Below are 22,554 nucleotides of genomic sequence, written 5' to 3'. Positions count from 1 at the left end.
AAGTTTCCAAGCTAAGGACTAGTGTTTATTTAAATATGAGGTTGTTTGAATTGGTTTTTGGAAACGTGGACCTGAACCAACTTCCAACACCAAAGGCTCTCAAAAACAATATTTTTAGAATTGGGTTTCTATGAGAGGACTTATTAGGATCCCATTATTATAATTTATAATTATTATTATTATAAGTGATATCAGGTCCTCAGAATCCGAAAATCCCGTTTCTATTCCATTCCCAGAGCTTCTATTCCACTGACTTTGTCAGGTTGAACAGTTGTAATTATTTTAGTGTCATAATCACTCATAATCTGCAGGCTAATCAATATGGTTAAAGTTAAATCCCCTCCAAATCTAGCTAATGGACCACTTGCTCTGAATAGAAGTTACACTTCACAAATATTACACATGTATCTTTCAGTCAGAGGCTTAAAAAGTTATAACACTCTCTCAAACATTAATTAATCAGTTAATTAATCAGTGTACACTCATGTTAAGTGGAACTTTCAAATTAATTATAATTGTTTCAGGCTGAAGTAGGAAAAGCTAGTCCTCAGTGATTTACTGGTGTTTATACAACAGTGCGCCCGTGTTCCTCTCAGTCTTTTTCCTTTCTAATTTTCTGTGCGGTGCTGGTGTTTGTGGAGGTTTTGACTCTCTGCTTTATTGTTTTGCTTGTAAAGTAAAGTTTGTTTGTTTAGCTTTCACTAAAACTTTATAATTAAGAAAGGGAAAAAGGAAATAAGTCATGGTATTAGTGAATTTGACACTTAACCCTACTCGTTTACTGTAAATTATTCATTCAATGGGGTGTTTTGGTCATTTAAGATGTGCAAGTAAGTTAAAATTTCTCTGATTTTGTAGACTTTGGAAAACCAAGTGTGGGCGTGGGATTCCTCAATTCATTGCTTTTGGTAAACCAAAACCAAAGTAATAGGTTTCAAGAACAATGAAAGTACCTTCTTCATAATTATTTATGTGATATAATTAGCTTCAAGTCCAAATTGTCATACTATTATTATACTTGAGATTTTGCTAACAATGTCCAGGGGTTGGATAGCAAGTATTTTAATGGTTGGAGGGTTCACTGAGAGTCAAATGGTAAACTTTGGGACTAAAAAGTCAGTGAAACTCCCAAAATCTAACCCTCGGTTGGAACCCTTTTTGTCTGTTGATTGACCTAGAATTTGCTTCCCCAAGCGTGCAACCAAAGTTTTATAAAAAAAAGGGTCAAACTCTTCAACCCCAAGCATCTATATTCTATACTATACATAATTCACCTCTTTCTATGTGAACATTATTAACCCACCCCCCTTTTCAATTTCACTCATAACTCTCTCTGCCATGTAAATTGCAAAAGGGCCAACTCCAAGGACCAAAGGATCATGAATTTTACCAACCACACTCTTCAAACCAATTACTCGGCTGCCCAATCTTCATAATAAATTATTATTCATCTAATAATTACAATGTCCACTTACTATGTGAATTAAGATCATGTTTTAAACTGAATTTGAAATGACCTTAACTTGGATATCAGAAGTCTCAGGTTTGAACTCACATATCATAAAACAGAATGGATATTTAAATTAATGTCATAATTGCATAATTTCTTTAGAGTTATTTTACTTCACCACGAATTAATTATATATACTTTTTTGTTCTTTATTTCAAACGTGTATATGAAACCAGGCCTCTGCAATATCTATTTAATTTGTTGTACTTCGTTGAAACTTAGTCAACAATTCATAGGCCAATTAAAAGATACTCGGCTGCTTATGCTTTTCAGCCATTCTAACCCTAATGTTCATAAGTTTAGTATTATATTGTCGAGAGTCCAAGAATGCAACAAAAAACAAAAAATAGGATAATATTGAACCCTTCACTATCGTCTTCAATTCACAATATACAAATCAATGACCCACCCACCCATTCCGTTCTGTGTCTCCATTGTTAGAGACGAAAGTAGTTCAAGGTCTCTAATACAAACTCATGACTGGGATATGGGTAACCACCACCAAGAAACAAAAAACCAGAGAAAAAAAATATTCTAAACTATGGCGACTTTTAAGTAATCCTTGCAGGCCTTACAGACGCTTGTAACTTTTATGGACCCCTTAGAAAATGCACTGTATCATCAATGAAAAAGAAACTCCTACTCCTATCAGGTTGTCTGCAGCACACAAACAACGTACCCTTGTAGCTGTCACACAAACAAGAAGCAGGATCGGTTTTAGTAATCCACATTGAAAATAAATCATTGTTGAGAAAGATTATACAGGGTCATAACTTCAATACTTGGTAATCATCATGTTTACCTGAAGGAAGGTCAGAAGCAATATCACTCCTGAGTTCCAGAGAGCATGTATTGTGATGGGGGTTAAAAGGTTGCAAGTATGAGCATATGACAATTCCAGAGCAGAGCCTAAATAGATCATACAGTACATGAGATAGATTGTGCTTGGGGACACCTAAACCACATTAACGTTTGTTGAAGGTGATGCAGAATTTTGTTTTTAAATTTTTTAAGTAAACACATTACCTAGCACAAACAGCTGTGGAAACTCTCCCGGAGTGAGATGTGCAAGTGCAAATACAGCTGCACCTATTCCAATAGCAACTGGTGTAGGTACCCTGCAAAAAGAACTTGTCAGGGATAGATACCCAAGAATGAACAGTTGACAGCAATAACATAACTAACTATACTAAAACTAGCTAAAACCAAGGAATTTTAATCCCATCCTTAGCCAACTCAACAAACCTTATATCAAATATTTGGATGATTCTGCAATTTTTACTACATAAGTGTCACAAAAGCAGTTTCTTCTACCCTATATTTCTCAGCCTGTACACTTCTTCAGGCTTCACTCTTGTTTGTAGAATTTTGTGAATCTGGCTAATTAATTAAGCAAAGCAATTTTAGGAGTGAACCAAACAGTATCGCCTGGATGGCAGATTACTAGTTAATCCAGCCTCTACTTTCCAACACACTAGTTTAAACTTCTGAAAATTGATAACAAAATCTATGGACAGAAATTATTGAGAAAACTTCAGAAATAATTGTAGGGAAGTTTAGGGGAGCTACCATGCATGTTTAGAGCAATGTAGAGAGAAATAATCAATCATTGTAGGCATATTATGCAACCTATAAAAGGGAAAACATGGAAAATTACCACTCAGTCATGGAGACCATAAAAAAAAACCCCCGAAATACAGTTTCCTCAAGAATTGGAGCCAAAACCCCAGTGATGCCCAACAAGCAAGCAGTGCTGCAATGAAGATTAACAACAGCTGAATCAACTTGCTGAATCCTCAAGTCTTAGTGCTGTAAAGTTTCAACACCTAAGCCTATGAATACTATAATTCCCAGAACATGCACAAAAATGAAAAGACCCTGTAAAGTACCTGACACTTGAAGATCCAATCAGTGGAAGCAAGCTAACTAGAGCGTCCTTCTGAAACCAAGTAAAATCACATATATGATTCCTTACATGGTGGAATTGATCCTGAAGAATCATAGAATTTGTGTCCGCTGCACTTTATAACGAGAGAGAAATCATAGGGTACGAACTCGTTCTCTGGGCTCTCCCCCCTGAACAAGGACGCAGCAGCCTCTGTCACTGCGATGGCAGCTATTGCACCAGCAAGACCAATCCCTGCCCACAAAAGCCACCCCTTCTGTAGACTGAAAGGGTCCTTCAAATCTTCACAGTCTAGATATAGGCTTAAACAAACCAGAATCTGGCAATGATGAGATTCCAAATATAAATTCTGCAACTATATGGTAAAAGTCTGTCTCTACTTAATAACAAAGCATGTTGTTACAACGACCTACTAGCCAAATTCAAATATCCCTACTTCAGTATTGTGCATCAATCGCAGTCCATATATAAATTACAACAAGTGTTATCTCATTGAGACAACTACAAGAAAATGGGATAACAGGAACCCTTTCTCACCTCTCTGTGTGTGTGTATGTGTCTTTGTTGTCTTACTATAAAGTAAAAAAGGAGTTGGAAAAATCAGTACAACAGCGATAAACGTCTTGAGGCAGCGGTTGGAAAGTGCTGGCAACAGTATACAAAACTGCAAGTATAGCTGCAGTTGTAATACTAGCAAAACAATAACTGAACCCATTAGACCCTCATAAAATTCTCAATCCAACACACAGCATTACAAGTAGAATTACAATGTGATAATACATACCCTTGATCAAGAAACAGTATCTCTGCCTTTTCATCTATACTCAAATCTTGAACTCGAAGTCCTAAATACGGTACAGCTGCTGTCTCTACCAATCCTGTCAAAATAAAACTGCCTGGGAAAAAAAATTAATCTTATTCTTTTGAATTGTGAAATATCAATCCAGTATTAAACATGATTAAATGAGCATTGGCAGATTAAATACTAAGAACCCACCTCAGTCCACAAGCAAGTGATGTTAAGGACACTGTTTGCCATTCCCAGGGCACCTCCCATCGCTTCAAAATCTGCCACTGCACTCCAGTTTCCTGTGAATTTCACCAAAAAATTGTTTACTTTTGTCCTTTTTTATCAGAGTCGTTTTGTTTGAGTCAACTGAGAGTTAGTTGAAGCTGAAAAGTGATAACCTTTTCTTGTAAATCGCCTTTGGGCTTTACTCTGCCCTTGAAAAAGCAAATGTAAGGCGACAACAATTTTGTATAAGTAGGTAGCGCTTGCCCCACTGCTTTTATAAATACCCCTTTACCTGCTGTTGACAACAATTTTGAATTCCAAGTAGATAATTTCTGCCACATGTCATGAACATGGCTGAACATCTTATTTTTGTTTCGTTGGGTAAGTGTAGGTAGCCCCAGATATCTCTCATGGCAAACCACAATTCTAACCCCAAGCATGTCCGAGATTAGTTGCTTTGTGATAGGATCAGTCTTGAGACTAAAACAGGCAGCGGACTTGTCGAAATTAATCATTTGACCAGATGCCTGTTTGTACACACTGAGCATCTGAAGCAAATTAGACACTTCAGATAAATGCACATTATAGAAAAGTAAACTGTCATCAGCAAAAAATAAATGGGAGAGAATGGGAGCTCCCTGCACCACAGAAACCCCTTAATACGTTTCAATCTGAGGGCATTTGACAGCAGCGCCAATAAACCTTCAGCACAAATTAGGAACAAGTAAGGGGGCAGTGGATCTCCCTGGCGCAAACCCCTTGTTGGCACAATCATACCCGTAGCTTCTCCATTCACCTGAATTGAATAAGAAACCGTAGAAATACAATCCATAATCATGTTAACCCATCTGGCATTAAAACCCAATCTGCTGAACATAGCTTCTAAAAAATCCCATTCTACCCGGTCATACGCTTTTGACATATCAAGCTTGAGGATCATCTTCTTCAGCTTACTTCCACCCCGCCGTTTAATAGCATGGATACTCTCAAAAGCCGCTATAATTTTATCAGTGATAATCCTTCCAGGAACAAAGGCACTACGATATTCAGAAATAATAAAAAGCATGATCGGATTCAATCTGTTCACCAAAGATTTAGATATAATTTTATATAGCACTGTGCATAAATTGATTGGTCGAAACTCAGTAACCTTCACTGGCCTGTGCACCTTCGGGATGAGAGTCGAGCGTCTGGTTCACTTCCTTCACATTGGCTCCCTCATTCAGAATATTTACATAGAAAGCCACTATATCCCAGTACTTCTAATAAAACAAAGCAGGCATGCCATATACTCCTGGCGATTTGGTAGGGAACATTTGATTCAAGGCACCTTCAACCTGATCCCTAGAAAAGGGGCGGTTTAGACTCTTATTATGCTCCAACGGGCCGTACCACCTCAATGATGTGAGAGTTGTCAACCGTGCCATTTGTCTAAAATACTGGTACAGTCAATATAGATTTGTGTTTCCTCATGATCAGTTCTCTTGTGTACTTTCTTAGGCCGTGTAAATCAAGTCTGCATCATCTTCTATACATTGGAATTGCATGTGGTAATGGTTATTTTTCCAAAGTGTTCTTCGGTAGCAGTCTCCCTCACAAAAGCTAATATTAGACCGGCTTCTTCCATCATTTCACCAAATCCAATCAATCTTCTTCCATCATTTCACCAAATCCAATCAATCGAACACGTTTAACGCTTGTCAAACACCATCCCACATTATATTTTGGGGGATTCCAATTTCTTGCCCTTTCGAACATCTTCCCTATCTACCAATTCGAGATCCAATCTCTGTAAATTAGGAAGGTGTGCGAGCAAGTATGGCATGAACAACCAACCAGAAAAATCTGCTAAAAAAAGTGACTAAAAATTAAACTGCATCTTCATAAGCTACAGCTTGATAGAGGACAAGAAGTGTACCTTGCTGCTGGAAGCCTCTATGAAGTTGAAATCGATGCCCCACAATAGATGTTCTTGAAATTGAAGAATCGATTTTTGCGAAGTTTAAGATTGGAAACTTCAAGCATCTCCGAGAAGCAAGGCTTCAAAGTGGCTTCTACGAAGCAAAGAGGCAACTAGGAGAAGTGGGCGAACTAATCATTCTTCTGCGAGAAATATTTTCTACGATTAACACAACGTCAATATCTACTAGCTGCTTGGTTGTCGGAGATGGTGCTTTCAAGGTATGATTTAGTTTCTATTGATGTTGTGTTAATCGTAGAAAATATTTCTCGCAAAAGAACGAGAAGTTCTCCCACTTCTCCTAGTTGCCTCTTTGCTTCGTAGAAGCCACTTTGAAACCTTGCTTCTCGGAGATGCTTGAAGTTTCCAATCTTAAACTTCACAAAAACCGATTCTTCTATTTCAAGAACATCTAGTTGTGGGGCATCAATTTCAACTTCATAGAGGCTTCCAACAGCAAGGTACACTTTCTTGTCCTCTATCAAGCTGTAGCTTATGAAGATGCAGTTTAATTTTTAGTCACTTTTTTTGGCAAATTCTTCTGGTTGGTTGTTCATGCCATACTTGCTCGCACACCTTCCTAATTTACAGAGATTGGATCTCGAATTGGTAGATAGGGAAGATGTTCGAAAGGGCAAGAAATTGGAATCCCCAAAATATAATGTGGGATGGTGTTTGACAAGCGTTAAACATGTTCAATTGATTGGATTTGGTGAAATGATGGAAGAAGCCGGTCTAATATTAGCTTTTGTGAGGGAGATTGCTACCGAACACTTGGGAAAAATAACCATCACCTATGAATAATTACCACATGCGATTCCAATGTATAGAAGATGATGCAGACTTGATTTACACAACCTATGAAAGTACACATGAGAACTGATCATGAGCCCTAGCTGCCTCTTCGGTTCGTAGAAAACAGTGTTAAGACCTAGATTTGGAGGACACCAGACACTTGAGGAAAGAGAGCAATCCTTCTGTGCTAAAAATAAAACTCTACATTGTGGATTTATCAAAGGACCCACAGGATTCTCAAGCTCGGATTGGATTTAGATGTGAATGATAAGGCATACATGTGAATGATAAGGCATACGTAAAAGACTGTAATATTGTACTATCTTCTTGTACTTTTGGAAGCTCTAACTTTCTAAGGAGGCCTACAAGCAAAAAGGTTAATGCACTAGTCCTTATTGAACTTATCTATCTCTTAGTCTTATAAAGCATATGAAAAAACAAGGTCAGAACATGTAGAGTTTTATCTTTTTTCAGACTATTAGCACTTTTCAATAGTTTAATTTTACAGAAAGGCAGTGTGAAGAGGATTAAAGGGCTTCTCATGAAGTATGGAGATAAAAAATAAATAAATAAATAAAAGATTAGAAATGAAATTTTGCTCATGGGGAGCTTTGGTGGTCTTTATGGTATGACTGGTTGAGTTTATAGTATAATCTGATTAATGGGTCATATACCTGCTGGGATGTTGAAGGTTGCCTAGATGATGTCTTAAGGTTCCCATGGCCTGACTTTGTTCTCAATCATTATATTTATTGTAGATTGATAATAAGCATAACTATTTTCTACAATATGGAAAACTATACTTCCTGAAGAATACCTGAAGTTGGAATATTTATATGGACATTAGACTATGTTGCAAGCTTTAATTTCTTTCTTTTCATCGATGATAACGTATGCTCGTTTGATACAGACAGATCAATGACTATTTCCAAGAAAAATATTTGTTTTGTAATGTTTGGGGATGAACAATGCAGAGTGAAATGTTCCTGATGGTACAGGACGAATTGGCTTGTGGAGGATTTTTGTAATCAAGAAACAGATAAAACAGAAAGAGCGCATACAGATCAAGAACCTATACAGATCTCAACTTACAAAAGAAATAGTGCATACAGATCAAGAACCTTATACAGATTTCAACAGAAAAGAGGGAAGCCCTAAATTATTCAAATAAGCAAAAAAATAATCTTTTTAAAGAAAAGAGTCTCTTTCAAGAAACAAATTATATGAAAAAGCAGTCAAATGGGTATCGAGGGATGTGGAAGAATACCTCGGAAGAGATGGCGACTTGGAGGAGATGGTCTTCAGATGATGCTATGGTTCGCTTCGGAGGATTATTTCAGACAAATGGCACGGCTGACAACTTCAAAACTTCAAGTGATATGTCCTTAGTGTCCTTAAACTCGAAGCGGCTAAATCCTAAATCCTAGTTGTAACTTTATTTGAGGCTCTTTGCTTTTATGGACATACTAGCAAAAGGTGCCTGCGCAATGCTGTGGGTTTTAAAACCAAAGGCAGTTTGTACTAAACATATATGTCTGCAAATCAACCCAAAACATCAATCAAATGAAACCAAAGGCAGTTTATAACAACTCCATGTCCTTTTTCATGTTAAAAAAGGTCCCTCAAAAGAACAAAACATTTCAAAAAGCCACACGAAAAGGCATTAATATATAATCAAAAGCAATATCATGTTATTATCACTCTTATCAACAACTCCTCCAAACACATCATATCTTCCATAAACTAAAAGTTTAAAGTCAAAAAGATTAATATGTATCTAAGCACAGATCACACATAAAACAGCTTGTCATTGGTTCAAACTACATAAGAATTACTTGGCTTTATTTACAGCTGGAATTTCAAAATAGAAACGCACCTCTAGCTTAAGAGAACCAAAAACAACCACCAAACAGCTTTATCTAAAGCAGCAACACACCACCTACAAAACATCAAAAGGAGACATGGTTAAGAAAGAAGAGGAGAACAAGCACGAAAAAACGGAAAAAATCAAAAAAATTGCAGTTCATGATTTTCTAGTCCCAAAACTGTCCAAATATGTTTTTATGTGCAGTGTTTTTATATGAGATGCTTGAACTTCGTTAGTCCACTACTAAAACAAAACAAACATCCTAGAAAACAAAAACAAATACCTGCTAGTTCATCTTTGGCCAGTGACTATACAGCATCAATCAACCGCATGATGTGGAGCCCTGACGGGACACTTTTAGGTAAGCATAGGTGTCCTTGTTTGTTTAGTGTCTATTTAATTTTATTCGCATATTGCGAAGTAGACACCTGCTAGTTCATCACAACAAAGTATTATCAAGAAATAGGAAATCAATCTTAAGCTGGTTATAATCAATCAGGTTTCTACTGCAGGTGTAGCATACTCTAAGCACATCGTGCAAATATACTCCTATGAGGGTAAATTGACTTAAGTATTGCTGTGGTTGTCCTCTTGTTTTCAGATGGAGGCTCATGTGTGTTGTCACGTGTGGGGAGGATAGGGTCATTGAGGTTTGATCTATGACTTAACTAATTCTGAAGTGATTGTGCAGGTTCAAGTTCAATGTCAGTTATGATTTTTCAATATTCTGCAGGTGAGGGATGCAGTCAAAACGAAAAACTTAGAAAGTGAGTTTCAGAAACCATACCTCAGTTCTTGGCCCCGATTTCGCAGCAAGGATTGAAAGCGCACGGGATTGAGATTTTGGAATGGGGGAAGGAGGAGGCGGCGAGTTCGAAGCGAGGTGAGATGATCGAAAACTGATTAGATGAAGATGATCAAAAACTGATGAGATCAAGACCAAACGAAATCCCAAAACACCAAGGTGGTCTTGGCAGCCATGGGAGGCTTGGAAATTGGAGGGTCGCTTGTGTTCTTGATGGGTTTCAGCTTCTTGGCATCAGTGACGCTTCTGGTTTTGAGCTCACCGCTTCTGTTGATCTTTCATCCCTCTGCTGTTTTTTGCTGGGTTTGTGTTTGTGGGAGTGATGACTGGGTTTGCTGTGGCTGGAGCCATGGCCCTCACAGGCATGTCTACTTTGGGTGGATTTTCCAGGAGCTTGGAGGCACGTCTTTTGGGATTTGGTGGTGTAGCTGAGAGATTGAAGGAACAGTTTTCGATTGGAAATGGTGCGTTCTCTGAGCGAACGAACATTTGGGAACAGAAGATAACCGAAGGGGAAGGGCAAGAAGGTAAAAAAAATTAGCGAAGGGCAATACGGTCATTTTACTGTGCTTCTGAATAGGACAAAAAAGAACAAAGAATATAAGTAGGGGGCAAAACCGTAAATTCACTGTTCCTAATGAACAGCTTAGGAACAGTGATTCTGAACTCAGTTTTAGTATATACTAGCAATGGTGCCTGCGCAATGCTGCGGATTTTAAAACCGTGTGAAATGTGTACGATAGTAAGAAGAATGGTATTATTGATGTCTGTTAGAAGGGGGTCTTTCTCTTGTTAGCTCTGCGGTAAAGGTGGCTTATGTTCTTTCTTGTCCTCTCTCCAGGAGTTTTAACTCTGTTGGTACAAATTTGGAAAATGGTAGGTGTTAGCATAGATAAATGGAAAATTTTAAGTGAAGACAATAACTATTATCACAAAATGAAATTAAAAAGTCCAAAAGGACAACACAACAACTTAGGTACATTAAGCATTCTATTAATCTGATGGACAAAACTATAACCTTAATCAATTGATAACAAACTTACAATAATTGTGACAATTTATTAAAAATGTATAAGAGAATTAAGCCAAAATATCCGAGCTTTAATAGAATCAAATCAAATGGTGTTGATGAGTTTAGGTGGCTTTTATACATTGTTCTCGACATTGCCTCTCTATTATAAAATAATCACTTCAATGAAGTATAGCGGTTGCTATTGAGGTATGCACCAATTTAATCATTGGGAATGATATTGGAACATTTTATAAATTAAAAAACAGCAAAAAGAATAGATGGGAGTCTTAATGCAGAAAAAGCAATACCAATGTTTTTCCAGACCAACCATGATAGAAAAGAAGGGAAGCAGTAAAACAAAGAGAAAAGGTAGATGAAAGAAAAAAGAAAATTAAAGTTGAAACCTAATTACTTTCCTACAACAAATCAATTGAAACAAAAAAAAATTTACAAATATCATAGTATCCACAGATCCTAAGTAAAGAAAGAGTATCATAGCAATATGTAAACACATGTATTCACTAATAATGAAGGAGAAGAAACTTAAAGGGATTCCATAAATAACAGAAGTTCTTTAATGTAAGAAGGCCTCCATCTGTCTTTGTTTGTTTCTTTGTTTCTGACAAATAGTCAATCTATATCAAATAACAATTCATAAGATTTTTAAGTTTTTTTTTTTTAATTTAAACCAATTGTATGAATTTACATTCCAAGAAGACACGGCAGAAAAGTCGGGGAAAAAAAAAAGTGACCTAAACTGAGAATCTGCTAATTTTAGTGGGAGTTTCAGTGATCCAGTTGAGAAATTTAAAACCATACAAACCCATCATCCCATCTAATAAACATAAATTGAATTACAATAATGCGAAACTAACACAAAGCAGTAAACATACAGAATTTCATGAAAAAGGCTACATAATGCATAACCGCTATTTCTTAATCTAGGCTCCATATACATATATTTCACAAAATTTCGGCAAGAGAAAACTACTGTAAATCTGTTTGAAACTGAAAAGAGAAAAGATACAAATCATCCCTGCATATAAGAATAAGAAAAGAAACAGTGCAACAAAAATATGGCAAAATATTTAACCCCATAAGCTCAAACTCAATTTAGTTTACCAAGATAGATGTCTTCTTGAAGAAAAGAAGGAAGCACTTGATTCAAAACGCCCCTTAAGAAATTTAAATATGCTACTACGTTATGTACACATCATGGATAAACAGATTATTAAGTTTTAAAAAAAAGTCTATCACAATTTAATCAAATAAATCATAAACCCTAAATTCCAACAAATCATATATAGTCATATAATCCAACAAATCATTATAATCATCAATATTCATCCAATCCAATAAAGCATTATCCACAAATAAAATCATCAACATTCAACTAATAACTCATTATAAAAATTTCAACTAACTAAAAATATTAGGCATTATCATCAATTAGGGATTTAGAGTTTAAAAATTACTTGAATATGAGCTTTTCCACACCAATAGATTAAAATCAGAGATTGAGAGGGAAGAGAATGAAAACCTGGGGAAGTAAATCAAGCCCGCAAGCCAAATAAATGAGGCTCCAAATGCAGCTCCGAAACTTTTCAGCCATACACTTGAATTAATCAAACCAAACAGTCATATCAATTAATCAAAAAATCAGTTTTTTTAAGAAACAAATTTAATTAAGTCAAATGAACAAACAGAGAGAGGAAAAGAAGTCCATCACAAAATTTAATCAACAAATCATGAACCCTAAATTCCAACAAATCAAATAATCATATATAGTCACCTAATCCAATAAATCATTATCCACACACAAAATCATCAATATTAATCCAATCAAATAATCATTATCCACAAACAAAATCATCAACATTCATCCAATTACTCATTATAAAATTTCAACTAATTAAAAATATTAGGCCTTATCATCAATTAGGGATTTAGAGTTTAAAAATGACAAATATGAGCACTGAAACACTCAATCAAAATAATAGACTTATGTTTTGGAATAAGTCTATTGCATTATGTCGTGTAATGGATGGTTTACTTGCAGCTTTACCATTTGACACGCCCTAAGAGAAATATATCACACAAAAACAAATACCAAATTAAATGAAACCTAAGAAACTGTTAAGCTAATTTCTAGATATTTGTTTACCAAATTTCATACAACAATCCTCCACTTAAACTGACTGTTTACAACAATGCTAGGAATTTGTATGCAGATTACATATGCAATATTTGGCTAATCCATTTCACCAGTAGCCATATATCTAACTAAATAAACTACGTCTAAAACCAAATGGGTATAATTCAAGAATAAAACCAACCTTCTTAAAGCAGACCCATCTAAGTTATAATATGCAGTGGAACTGAGAATAAAAAGAACCCCCAAGTATCTCAGTACCCTTACATGAAAAAAAAAATGCATAATTCACAATTCTGTAACAGAAATTCTCATTAAATTTTACAGAAATAAAAAACAGTGAATTTAAGGCTGAGATTTAATCGACTTATTGAAAAAAAAATTGAGGACGAGAGAACGATTGACAAACCTCTTTGCTAGACCAAATGCAGAACCCTACTTTGTTTTTCTTGTAGCACCTTCAAAGTCAGTCAACATTCTGTGTTGTTCTACGAAAGATATTTACGAACACACAACATCATAGAACACCTTTATTGTAAATTTCTTCAACACAAAAAATCCAGAGCCAAAATATTTGACGAAATTCTATTAAAGAAAAAAAAAACTGAAATTACAGAGAAGGAGAGAGAACAATGTATACCGTAACTTCTGTACATATACGCTGGCTCTGTCCCACAACAGCAGCAAGGGCAATGGCAAGCCTTCGTTCAAGCACAAACAGTCACCTCCCATTACTAATTCAAAAGCCTGTTCAATCCCATCACAGGGGAGAAATACAATCAAAATTAATAAAAGGGAAAGAAATTGAAATACAGTGGAGGAGATTAAAATATGTAAACCTTGTTTCTATCTCAAAGTCCATGGATAGATGTAATTGCGCTATTTTGTTGTTGTAGTACTGCAATGCACACAGTCATCAACTTCACCCAAGCAACTCTGAGTGCCAATTCAAATCCACCATGAACCAATCCATAAGCTCAAACATAGAACCCAATTAGATGATAAACCATCACACTAAAAGAGCAATTCGAGGATATGGTTTTTACTTGAAATGCTTTGGTGAGATTGCAAAATCACCTTTGTCCTCATGCTCAGACCTTCAACAACAAAAAAAAGAATGAAAGGAAATTTTCATTGTAATTCCAAGCACATGCAAGAAAGAACAAAGGCACCAAATTTTCAATCCAACATAATTATAGAACAAAGACTTAACTTTTGCCCTTATGTCCTTGAGTTTCCATAGAAACCCAAGTGATTTCAATAAAAAAGTACTAATGTCATTCAGTGGGTGACCTCAAACGCTCTTAAAAGCATAATTAGTGAACTCCTACCCACAAAACAACAGTAAAATGTTTTAAAATATTAAATTTTTTTTTTCTGACATTTTCTTAGCAAACAAACAGACGGTAAGTAGGTTTCTATATATTTTTTAGTGTAAAATCAGATTTTTTGTTTGAATGATCTTATATTGAAGCAACCATCTTTACCTTCCAGCTGAGAGACTGGTCGATTAGCTCAGAACATCAGCTCCAAATCATATTTCCTTTTAGATGCAAACATATATTAAGCTCCTAGGGTTCGTTATCCAAATGCTCAAATAGAGAGAGATAGAGAGATCTTGCCTGCTTAATAATTTTTTGTTTGAGATCCTCGGAGAGACCGCCGGTCCCAGAAGATTGATCACGTCATCGTCGGACGGCTGTCGTTGAATCTCAGAGGAGGCGCGATCGGGAGATCCAACGGGTGAGGCATCAGAACCGTCCATCGGAGATGGTAGGAGAGAGTCGGTGCTCGTGATGATGACGGTGGCGGTGGCGGAGAGAGAGAAATGAAGAGAGAGAGAGAGAGAGAGAGAGAGAAGGGGGGGCGCCGCTGCGATGAAGGGGAAGGGTGTGGGGCTGATCAATGGTTTTCCTTCTCTCAGCAACTCCAACGAAGTCCCGATGAGAAGAGAACAGGGCTGGAGGGTAAAACGGCTAATTCACTGCTCATCACTATTCCTAAACTGAGACCATCACTTAAGCGGGGGCAAAACCGTCACTTCACTATTCCTAAGCTGCAGCCTATGAACAGTCTAAGGACAGTGACTTCGGATCAGTTTTAGTATATATAATATAATAGTAAATTCACCGTTCCTAATGAACAGCTTAGGAACAGTGATTCTGAACTCAGTTTTAGTATATATATATAATTTTTAGTTATTCAATACATTTTAAGTATTCAAACAAACATTGTATTCGACCGACCAAAAAAAAAAAAACAACATTGTAAACCGTGTATCTTTCTCGTATAGTGTATAGCCTAAATCTGGATCAAGGTCTGGGCCTATACCTTGTTTCCGGGTCGTAATGTTTTCTGGAGGAGACCTGCACACTTCGAACAGTTATTAGAATAGGTGCGAACTGGTGTTTTTTCCAATTGAACCACCCTCGATGTAGCTTTGAGATGGAGAAAATGTATGTAGGGTTTGCAAGGTGGAATATTTATTACCTTCGTCCTGATGTAGGTGAATGGTATTTATAGAGGGAAGATGAGAGATAGATATCTAAAGGGGAAGATATTTATCTTCCTTCGTGGGACTGGGTTACATTAAATGACCTGTTCTGATCACCATGCTTTCTGACAGGGGTTGTGTGATAAAGCAACATGTGGCTTTGGATATGAGGCATATTAAATGATCTCTCTCCATCACCAACCTGCTCACTCGGAAATCAAAGGTTAAGGCGACACCTGCTTTTGGATGGGAAGTACATTAACTGATCTATCTTAATTGCCAGGCTGTTTATTAAACGAGTGGAGTGATTGACTTGACAGGGGTCTGATCATGCCTATTTGGTCATCAATGCATCTCTGGTCATACACGGCACCACAGTGGTCAAGTCGGTATCTGAATGCCCGAACACTGATTCACCTTTTGTTATGTCAAGTTTCGACAAGGAGGCCTTTGATCGATACCTGAGGCATTATTTATGATCGGGTCGGGTCGGTGTACGTTTAACGCAACCATCCATAGCCACGTGGTGATTTGCAATAGGCTCGACGCACAGTGATGGTATGAGCCATTAACAAACATAAATAATAACTATTTAAATAATAATAATAATAAAATAAAATAAAATAAAAAGCTTTTCAATTGAGGAAACCTTTTTGCCAACTTATCTTGTATGTATTCTACAAATAAAAGGAGTAATAAAAAATTGTACGTACAACAACCAATAAAGAGCAAGGTTTGATTTTAACTCACTTTGGTTGTTTGAAAGGATTGATGTTAGCAAGCAGTTGAGATGAGAACCACATGAGTTTTCATAGATATTTGGATGAATGTCACATATTAATGAATTTCTACGAAGTACAGAATGGCTATCATCCCTTCATGTGTTGGAGGTGAGCTAAATTCTTCTACATTAAAAATGTATAGGGCTATACAAACGAATATTACAACCTGTTAGTTTCTAAACCACCCTTCTTTCAGGAAAATCAGAAAGTCGGGTATGGAACTGAATATTACAGTAGAGGAAAATAAGTCCCTTCCCTACCAATGTCCTCAACAGCATTGCTTGGTCTGCCTTTCCCAGTTTGAAACAGCAGTTGAGACTTGTGGCCGTCCGATCTTTGGATCATTTTTGTAATGCTAAATTAAATTCCTCTCTGTGTCCTATATGGTCAGGTGAAAGTTGCAACAACAACAAAAACCACCAGCCATTCAGGCTCAGCAGCAGCTACAAGCCTACAACGACTTAACCCATTCAATCTCGCCAGACAAGCAGCTGACATTAGCTTGGTTTTCACTTCAGTCTCCGTCCCTGCATAAACCGCATAAGGTCTTTCATAAACTTTGATGAATTTGGTAAATAGAACCAGAGGCTTTTTACCAAACTAATGTCCAGTCAGAAAGTGTTAGGAATCTAAACACTGAACATCAAATTAACCTTACCCGAATAACTGCAAATAATAATTACTGATCAAGTAACAGGTGGAGGTCCTGGAGGAGATGGCTCTTCCCTATGCCGGAATAGCTTTACTAGTGCTCTGCGCTCACAGTCCTGAAAATATTTAACAAAGAGAAATAGTTCAATTAATAATTTGTCTCACTAAAAAAATTCAATTGTACGTTCTGCATTATGCAGCCAGGACACCGTGCAACTCGACAAACTCAAAATACATGATTAGAATGCCCAACAAATGCATGCAAATTGCCAAAAAAGAATCAACTTATAAAATAATATAGTTGTTCCTTGTGCAAGAAAAGTACGCTGAGTTATGCTTTTTATCAATCTACAATCAATATGATGATTGAGAACAAAAGTAGGTCATGGGAAAAATAAGACATCATCTACACAACCTTCAACATCCCAGCAGGTATCTCAGCCATTAATCAGATCATACTTTAAACTCATCTGCAGTCATACCATAGATAGCACCAAAGCTCTCCATGAATAACAACTTCACTTAATTGCTTTTTTATCTCCATACTTCATGAGAAGCCCTCTAATGCCTCGTCGTCACACTGCCTATATGTAAAATTAAACTAATGAAAAGAGCTGTCTGAAAGAAAACTTTACATCTTCTGACTTGGTTCGTCATCTTCAACTCTACACCTATTAATTTTCTTGTCCGACACAAAAGGGTCTAATTACTAACTCAAATGTTTATCAGCCAAACAAAATATCAGGATGATGGCAAGTTCTTTTAGCATCATCTCATTTCATACAGAACCAACAGAAAGAGGAAAAATAACTATTTAACCAAAAACATTTGATTATATGCTTTATATGAATACGAGAAGACAAATACGTTCAATAAAGACTAGCTCATTAACCTTTTTGCTTGTAGGCCTCCTAAGAAAGTCAGAGCTTCCAAAAATGCAAGAAGATACTGCAATCTTACACTCGTTCTTGTATGCCTTGTCCTTCGCATCTATATCAAATCCAGTGCTTGAGAATCCAGGGGGTCCTTTGATAAATCCACAATGTAGAGTTTGATTCTTCGCAAAGAAAGATTGCTCTCTTTCCTCAAGTGTCTGATGTCCTCCAAATCTAGGTTCATATATATTACTAAGGGAAGGTATTCCCTCTTGGTCAATGAACTCTAGTGAAAACAGTGTGAAGTTCATGACTTCCTTAGGTTCAACAAGATACTCAACTTATTCCAAAAACCCAACCTCGCAAGGCAAATTTGGAAAATCATTATATGGGAGGGGGCAAAAGGGATGAGCCATAGGGATAAACTGGTTTGCAAATTTTGTATCTTTGTACAATCCAACGAACAAGAAAGAAAAAGACATCACATCTTCATATGCATAAGCACTAAATCAATAATAAACTCAAGGGTTGTGATATGAAACATTGAAAATATAACACTTCACACTTACACTACTGACAATGCTTGCATCTGGGTGGTCTTCCAACAACATGAAATGGCAAAAATTTCTTGCCGTGCTGAAATACGGATACTAGACCACTACCTTCTAGTTTAGCTGCAATGAGTAATAAACTACATCTGTAAATATCCCATTATAATACCAAGCTGATTAGATAAGAAAATAAACGAAAGTTCAAGTTTTGAACATACCAGGAAAATGCATGTTGAGGCCGAAGAGTAGCAAGTAAATCAAAAAGATTGCTGCAAAGAGAAACACCCTAGAGCCAGAATTTGTGTCTGACAAATCGACCCAACCTTCTTCCTTTACGAACAAGGCGAGTGCCATGCTCACTTGGACCGAAAGATTTCAACAACGCCCCTATTATACCTCTAGTCCTCATCTCCGGTAACAATAATTCTATCTCTACCGTCGTGTGTAGAGACCCATCATCATAATCTTACATGCATTTTCTCAAATAGGAAACTAACAACATAAGAGAGCTGCTTCCATGACGTGGCGGGTTTACCTGATCGAAGATCTATCGGTAAGGGAGTGGTGAAGTGGGAAAGCGATGGGAAGGTGAAGATCTATCATCGTTGATAGAGCCCCCGAGTTTCCATGGGAGTTCAATAATTAGCGTAACATTTTTCTTTTCTGTCCCCTGCAATTTTCACCCGTCTCAGGCTGTCTGGAAATTACCAGCTACCAATATTTTTACCGGCCCAAATGGTAAGAAGATAAGCAGTGATTTTTCACAACCCATTTTATCCATTTTATACCTCTTTTTTCATAATTTTTTTCCAAAATATAATTTTTACTTACTTACTACGAAAGGTAATTGAGTCAGGCTCGCAAGAAGCAGCGATCCCTTATTGGCCTCTGGACAATGCTGACCCATTTCGAAACTTATTGGGCTCAGTAGTCTTTGGGCCTTGTTCGTACCAGATTTCCAGCCTTCTTCTCATGTTAGCATATTAAATATAAACAAAAAAATTATAATATGTTCATATCTTTCTTATATGTAATATGAGACTGAAAATTGAAGATTTTTTGTACCATTTTTTAATTGATGATTTAATATGAGAGAAAAAAAAAATTGAGGATTTATTTAATATGAAAATTTAAGATTTTTACATGCGCTTCACACGCAAGCCTAGTTTTTATGAGTTTTCGTTTTCCATCACAGCTAACTGGGAATTGCCATCTAAGGTGGTTTCCCGGTGTAGATCTGATTGTTTTCTGATGTTTGTTGTGGTTTTGGGCTTCGTTTCTCCGTGGAAGAAGGCTCGCCTGGAGCTTTCCTTAAACATTACAGATTACCCAAGCGGGGTCGAGCTGCAAACGTTGGGGATGTGGAGAGTGAGATGATGTCTGTGCCCAATATGGCTGCGCCGCCATCTACGAACACAGTGCTACCCAAATCGGCTTCTGGTTCTGAGTGCTTTAGGGATAAGCTCATGAATAAGATAAATGTGGTTGGAAATGTTGGAATTGATGTTAATTCTTTGGACGCAAAATATGAGGGTTTGAATGACTATGAGGATGTGATTGTTTCTCGTGGAGATCGTGGGCCGTGCATCCAGGTTTCGGATCACGCCATGGATAGTCTTTGCAAACCTTGGCAGAATACTCTTATTATCAAGCTCCTTGGGAGATCCATACCTACAACTATCTCTATGCTGGACTTCAACAAAAGTGGAGCCCAACTGGAGGGTGGAAACTGGTTGATTTGGTCAATGATTACTTCGTGGTTCATTTTGAGCTTGAAAGGGATCTCAATTTCGTTTTGACTGGGGGGACCATGGATCATTGCTGGTCAATGTTTGGTTATGCAGAAATGGAGGCTTGAGTTTTCTCTTGCAACTAAGAAGATCACTCGAATGGCCGCTTGGATTCGTGTTTCTACGATTCAACTGGAGTGTTTCGATGTGTGGGCTTTGAAAAGAATTGGGAAGTTGTTGGGGAAGTTGTTGAAGATTGATGCTCTCACTACTTCTCATAATCAGGGAAAATTTGCATGACTTTTGTGTAGAGTTGGATTTGTCTTGGCCTCTTTAGGCATTTGTTCAAATTAACAATGTTTGGTACAATGTGGAGTATGAAGATGTTTCAAATATTTGTTATATGTGTGGTCGATATGGTCACAAAAGGGAACACTGTGATGTGCAAGATGCTGCCCCTGTGGAGAAGACTGGTGCTGGATCCAATATGGGTAATGATGGTTTGGTAGGAGGTGATACTGTAATGGGGAAAGAGGGTTTTGATGATGGTATTGAGAATTTGCGTGGGCCATGGATGAATGTTCCAGATCGAAGGAGACCTAAAGGTGTGAGTGTGACTCAGGAAGTTGGAGGAAAAGGAGGTCGAAATATGGCTTCTAGATTTGATGCGTTAAGACAGGTGGGTGAGAATTTCGGGATTGATGGTAGGACTGAGAGGGTTGAGGCTACTCAAACTTTCACAGAGTAGTTAGGATCATCGGTTAGAGATGCTAAAAAGGGATCGAAAGTTTGGACCAAGTCTAAGGCTAATCATGTTAGCATATTAAATATAAACAAAAAAATTATAATATGTTCATACCTTTGTTCTATCTATAAATATAAAAGCAAAAGAACTCTAGTGAAAACTGTGTGAAGTTCATGACTTCCTTAGGTTCAACAAGATACTCAACTGATTCCAGAAACCCAATCTTGCAAGGCAAATTTGGAAAATCATTATATGGGAGAGGGCAAAAGGGATGAGCCATGCGGATAAACCAAAATTTTATGAATTTTAAATTAAAAAATTAAAGACCATTTGTGATAGGTGCGTTAACCTCAATGATGTTTTGTGATATATATATGTCGCGTTAGCAAACTAATGGAGTCTTTGATGGAACCTAACTACAATGACTATTTGTGATCGCACATACTAACCTTGAGGACCACGAATGACACAATAAAAATGGTATGTGATGTTAGAAACTCTATTAAATTGCTGACGTGAAAGGTAAGTGGGCTCCACATCTCCAATAAGGTCGTGACATGTGGATAAGATAAAATATCTATATATAAACATTTAAAATAAAAAAATATTTAAAAATTAAGAAAAAGGTTGAAAATTCTTTTTGTTCTTTCCCATCCCCCATCTGCCCTCTCTCTTTACTCTCATCTGCTATTTTTCTCGCCCACCACCCCCATTCCCACTCGTAACCCACGCCATAGCTGCATCCTGAACCCTCACCCGCAACTCCCCACCCTCTCCCACTATTTTTTCTCTCCCCTTATACTCTTCCTCTCTCCATATGACTTCCAAAATTTTATTGAAACCTATGATTTTCTTTGAGGAAGTGAAATAAATCCAAGTCAAGTTATAAGATCTGTCAATAAAATTTGGAAGGGCCAAATCGTACGTGTGAATTCATGAAGTAAAGAATGATTGAGTCGTGAGAGAGCTCCAATGAAGATCCAATCAGGGAGGCAGCACATACAAACCACCTTCTTGTTTTCAAGTTTGCTTTTTAAGAAATTATGGGTGTAAGTTGGATTGGAAAATCCGATTCTGGTCCGAATATTTCCAAAAAAAAAATCCGACTGATAAATCCGATATCCGAAAATGCCGAATCCGATATTTTCAATCAATGCCGAAGTTTATCGAACCCATTCCGATTTGATTTTTCCAAAGGTTTCTAAAAAATTTCGAATTTCTTATGATAATTGCATTATTTTTAATGTATAGGTGTTATATATGTTTCATTTCTTAGGTCACATACAAATATTCATATATACTAAAATAAGCCTTGCCAAAAAAATATATTAAACATAATAGTTTATAACTTTAAGAGTATATGTTTTTGGCAAATGTGCTTGTTTGAATACAACAAAAAATGCATATGTGTGCTTGTTATATCAAAACATACTACATATGTGGTAAATGTAGGGAAGTATCATACTATTCCATTTTGTATTTTATGTATGTATGTACTTTAAAATTTTAAACTATCTTCATTTAAACTTTAATTACATGAAACACCATATATAATATAAATATATTCATTGGAGCTTGACAATTATAGTATTCCAATTGTATAGAGCAAGACTAACATATTAAGATATTGACTGAACAAATAGTATTAGTTCCTTCTGTAAACTTTTAATCCATTATGTTATTTTTAAATTTTCCATCATGTAC

General features: G+C 36.7%; 1 protein-coding gene and 1 long non-coding RNA gene across 11 annotated transcripts; both read right to left on the bottom strand.

Moving 5' to 3' along the window:
• Positions 1,839-14,536, bottom strand: LOC18792855. Of its 9 annotated transcripts, none has more exons than XR_002269554.1 (16): positions 14,510-14,535; positions 14,069-14,119; positions 13,862-13,958; positions 13,663-13,769; positions 13,432-13,510; positions 12,411-12,485; positions 8,454-8,539; positions 4,605-7,548; positions 4,414-4,505; positions 4,201-4,312; positions 4,024-4,106; positions 3,400-3,650; positions 3,168-3,263; positions 2,537-2,628; positions 2,313-2,419; positions 1,839-2,197 (listed from the first exon to the last, which is right to left on the bottom strand). XR_002269554.1 is itself a non-coding variant. In XM_020553968.1 (8 exons), exons 4-8 carry the CDS (start codon positions 3,510-3,512, stop codon positions 2,159-2,161), a joined length of 447 nt encoding a protein of 148 aa, XP_020409557.1. In that variant the 5' UTR covers positions 3,513-3,735; positions 3,954-4,106; positions 4,201-4,312; positions 4,414-4,505; the 3' UTR covers positions 1,839-2,158. The 9 variants fall into 9 exon arrangements, 1 of the variants encoding a protein (XP_020409557.1); XR_002269552.1 differs by having other exon boundaries at positions 3,400-3,735; positions 3,954-4,106; positions 4,716-7,548; XR_002269550.1 differs by having other exon boundaries at positions 3,400-3,735; positions 3,954-4,106; positions 14,510-14,534.
• LOC18792603 lies at positions 16,302-19,126 on the bottom strand. 2 transcript variants are annotated; one of them, XR_002269549.1, is made up of 5 exons: positions 18,594-19,125; positions 18,403-18,498; positions 17,842-18,269; positions 16,957-17,065; positions 16,302-16,825 (listed from the first exon to the last, which is right to left on the bottom strand). It is a non-coding gene; the product is annotated as an uncharacterized LOC18792603 (long non-coding RNA). The 2 variants fall into 2 exon arrangements; XR_002269548.1 differs by having other exon boundaries at positions 17,842-18,498; positions 18,594-19,126.

This window comes from Prunus persica, chromosome G1 (genome assembly GCF_000346465.2).
Source record: "Prunus persica cultivar Lovell chromosome G1, Prunus_persica_NCBIv2, whole genome shotgun sequence".
Lineage (NCBI taxonomy): Eukaryota > Viridiplantae > Streptophyta > Magnoliopsida > Rosales > Rosaceae > Prunus > Prunus persica.
Note: the sequence above shows the minus strand (reverse complement) of the source record. Positions and strands in the feature narration are given on the sequence as shown.